At 39.8% G+C, this 4,271-nt stretch overlaps 1 protein-coding gene across 1 annotated transcript; it reads left to right on the forward strand.

Annotated features, from left to right (window-relative positions):
- Positions 1–741: 741 nt before the first annotated feature.
- On the forward strand, positions 742–4,017 carry fsbp (fibrinogen silencer binding protein). The gene is made up of 4 exons (XM_079359741.1): positions 742–1,022; positions 2,356–2,408; positions 2,550–2,718; positions 2,900–4,017. The coding sequence occupies exons 1-4, from the start codon at positions 818–820 to the stop codon at positions 3,259–3,261; spliced, it is 789 nt and encodes a 262-aa protein (XP_079215867.1). The 5' UTR covers positions 742–817; the 3' UTR covers positions 3,262–4,017.
- Positions 4,018–4,271: the final 254 nt, after the last annotated feature.

Raw genomic sequence — 4,271 nt, forward strand, 5'->3', positions numbered from 1 at the left:
ACCGCACTCACGTTGAACTAATCTTTATTCCTTTATGACTGAATTAAAAGATGGAAGCCACTTAAATATATCTTAGCATTGTTGATGTGAATTTTCTGTGTCAGACGATACATATTACATGTACAAATATTAATATACAAATATGAGCAATTAACTAAAAATATAAACAAGTAATCAAAGACTAATATGTAGAATACAAAATAAGAATAGTTCAGTGATGAGTCGTTTTTGAAGTAAACATGAGGTGGTTATCTTTTACAGTATTTACATTAAAGACTGTGTAGATAATTTAAATTAAATAATGTACATTCACAGCGACAGTTTAGGGTTATTTCACAGCAGCAGGTCTGACACTGTGTCTTTAATTATTTTGTAAACACATTCAGTCATAATAAAGTTGAGAAAAAAAATCATTTTCAGCATTAATAAAGTTGAAAAAACCCCCCCCCAATTATCTTAAATCATTACTTACAACTGTTCACAATTATACACATGATCAATCATTTCATCAATCATTTCGTTTGCAGATGAGTTGAGCTGCTTCTTCATTTACTTCCCAAATCGTCGGGATTCCTGAAGTTTATTCAGTAACGAATTTTATTATCAAGTTTATTCACATTCACTTTATAAAGGTACGCAATTTGTCTGAAAAGAAAAATAGTAATAGTGATCTTTTGAAGTTATAAGCAGGGTGTTACTACAATGATGTTGATCTTCTTTATAGTCCCTGAACGCATCTGAGGGCAGTGAGAGCTATGAGGCTGCGTCTCCTCGTTTATTGGGTTAGGAAGCGGTCCACCTCACTTCGTAGCTAACAATGCCTGGGAAATGTAAATTTCAGGACTCCTGGCTGTCGAAAGGAATTTACAAGGAATGGCTGATAAAGGACACTCAGGACATCCACTTTGCCCGATGCAGGGCTTGTTGTAAATCCATCAAACTTCAGACCATGGGCGAGGCTGCTCTCACCAGCCACGCAGGGGGATCTGGCCACAAAGCGGCGGTGCGCAAGCTGCTGGAAGGTAGCTTTGTGTTCATTACACTTGAAAAAAAGGCATGAATTAGATTTAACCAAAGTATAAGCATGCTTGCATGGCATTGACTGAGTCATTGTTGTTTCTCGCTGAGCTGTGTTGTGTTGTGCTGTAGTTGTTGGTGGGCGTGTTATGGCTGTGTGAACGTGTGCGACCAGGTCAACACACTGAATCATTTCCTCTCTGATCAAGCATTCTTGATGTGCATGTTTTAGATGAAAACACCTCAAACTAAAACAGTATGGACTGCAGTAACACTGATGCATTGTCATGGCTAATGCTGTTCAGTTTATGTATCATGTTATCTTTAAAAACTCCAATGGAGACATCTTCTCCTTCTGGTAGCGAGGAGAAGCAGCTGTTGTTCTTAAAAACCTGCTGATTTACTCAGCTGTCTTTCTGTTCATTTATTATCATGTAACTAGATGCTTCCTTCACAGGCTACAACACAACAGCACTGATTGTGTGTTTTCGGACACTCATGTGGGGAGAATCTTTGTTGCCATGACAACTGGAACAGAGACGACCACTTTTTAAAGTCCGGTTTTAAAAAGTTGTCCGATTAATCGACGAGCCAATAATATCAGTCGATATTAGCACATCAAGTTACCATCTATTACTGATTTTATGGCAGATTATATGCGCTGATATTCACCTGTCACATCACATTTCATATGAGTATTGTTGTATTAAAGGAGGGTGCAATAAGGATTACATCAAGAATTATCACTCTCCAGAGCATCAAGTGGTGACAAACGAACACGTGCAGTTACCTTCCAGTCATGTTTGATTACTGCATTCGAAGGATCTGTATTGATGATAGATCTTAGAAAGACATCGGCCAATATATTGCTATCAGATGTCAATATTGTTATCGGCCCCAAAAACTCCAAATCTGTCGGGCCCTAGTTCTATGAGAAAGTTCCTGACTATAATAATTAATCAGTTTGACCGTTCAACTCGATTGATTTATCCTCTATTTTAACATTAATACGTTTGTTAGATTGTTTTCTTACAACACTACCAACTGATGATACAACCCATAAATACAGTGTTATTAAAAATGTGAAGTGTTTAATTGCTTCTTTTGTAGTCATGCTTCATTGCAAACAAAGTCTGTACATTTTTATGGGCGTTGTTTCAGTAATTATGATTGATAAATCAGGGATTAGTTTGTTCTTGGATCTAATCATACTAGATATACATACATGTACCTATTTCCACCAGAGGGGGGCACTGTCTTCCTGTTTTCCTGCTACACATGAACCTGCTGTCCCTCCCTGTCTGTCTCACTGTCATTGATTTCCCCCTTTTTTAACAGGCAATGGGATGTTGATAAATGCTGCTGGTCAGACGAACGGCACAGTGAGTCAGGTAAATGTCCAAAATCATTTTGGTTTACACTCATTTGTGGCAAAAAAAAAAAAAAAAAAACAGCCGAATGTGAACCAATGAACAACCTCACGTGAGCAGACAATGGTTATGAATTCACTTTAAAATGTCTCACTGTCTCAGACTGAGGACAGCAAGGAGCAAGTGGCCATCTGTGTCCAGCGGGACTCCTTAGACAGAATATCAGGCAGCGACTGGGCAGATCTGCAACACAGCCCTACAATAAACTCCAGCTCCCACAATGCAGAGCTACAAGATGTGGTATTTCCTGCTGCCTACTTCACAGCACCAGGTACCCAATGATGTGAAGCCTTACAAGCTGCTACACTATTTATTCCCTTTCAACGTTTGAACCGTGGACAACAATCGGTGTTCCTCGATGTGTGGATGCCCTTTTTTAAATATTGGAAATATGCTCTCAGAAAACCAACTTTCACCTCAGTGACTTTTTTTTATTTACTCTGACCTCATAGGTACCTCAAGACTGATCAGCAAGCGTCTCCAGCCGGCGGTCAGCGAGACAGAGGAATCCGGCCACGGCTCGTCTCAGCAGGACTCCATCGACCTGTCGAGACTGGAGTTCCAGCAGAGGACGGACGCTCTGGAGCAGCAGCAGCAGATGAAGATCCTGGAATGGGAGAACAGGATGAAGGTGCTGGCGTGGGAGCAGGAGCTGGTGAGGGAGAAGAGGAGAGCAGCCCGGCAGAAGGAGAAGGCCTTCAGGATGAAGAAGGCCTACTACAAAGCCAAGTTAAGGAGGATATGTCAGGATGTGCCCCCATCTTCCTCCAGCAGCAGCGATGAAGAGGAGAAAACATCTAATCCAACCGGATAAACAGTTTTATACTTGTATTTTTACAAGTGGCTGTTTAAATATAGTATTTTATGTCCACTGTATATGCTTTAACACTGTCACTATTTTTATACATTGTTTTATATTGTAATGCAAAGGACGGGTATCCTGTAAACTTACATTAGCTGTCCTCGCACAGGAAGGAAAAACACTTTCTCATCTTCTCCGTCTTTTGTTCTTTCAAAGGAGACTGCATTTGTGAAAAGCATGGCAAATCCAGCTCAAGTAGAAGTAGAGCTACTTTAAAGCCAGCGTGAGGAGATAACAGACTGAAACGAATATAGAAGACTCTTTATTAAGGAGATCATCAGCATAAAGATGGCGTATCGTAACTTTGGCTGCTGAAGTGAAGCAGGGTAAGATTTAAATCAGATGACACTACTTACACATGTACTGCTCAAGATCAGTGGCTTGGCTTTAAAGGAAGAGTTGGAGATTCAGACTACTCAAATATCTCCTGGTGAGTAACATCATACAGTTTTGTTGTCCAATTCATCTGCAATGTGATGATCATCTTTCCTGTTTTAGTCCCCCCCCCCCCCCCCCCGCCAAAGACTTCCAAAATGAACCAAGTATTTGATCTAAAGCCAACCCAAGTGGAAAGAGTGGCACTTGTAGATGATGCGATGCTTGGTTATAAAGTTGAGATGATCCAGTTTTGTCTGTATTTTTTAATATGTAGCTTAAGTGTTCCAAATGATCTAATGTCAATAAATGTTTGTTTTAGGTCTCAGTGAAGGTCAGAGCCTGTTCCATGAAGACCTTATATGAAATATAATCCCTGCTCATGTCGAAAAATGATGAATAGACAATCTGTCGGAATACTTTTATAAGTAGTGTGTCTTTTGTTGTGCCCTTCAAACATTTACTTCAAACGTGATCTCTGGCTTTTTAAGTTCATGTGCCATTTGTGTAAATTTGGGTTTCACAACATGCATTTGACAAATCTGAGAAAGGAAACAGAGAAAAATACAGTCTGTCATTACATGAAC

The sequence above is a fragment of the Symphodus melops genome (genome assembly GCF_947650265.1).
Source record: "Symphodus melops genome assembly, chromosome: 13".
NCBI lineage: Eukaryota > Metazoa > Chordata > Actinopteri > Labriformes > Labridae > Symphodus > Symphodus melops.

Coding starts and splice junctions, on each gene's coding strand:
- fsbp (XM_079359741.1), top strand. CDS start 818: ATGCCTGGGAAATGTAAATTTCAGGACTCCTGGCTGTCGAAAGGAATT. Junction 1,023..2,355: donor GGTGCGCAAGCTGCTGGAAG/GTAGCTTTGTGT, acceptor CTTTTTTAACAG/GCAATGGGATGTTGATAAAT. Junction 2,719..2,899: donor TGCCTACTTCACAGCACCAG/GTACCCAATGAT, acceptor CTGACCTCATAG/GTACCTCAAGACTGATCAGC.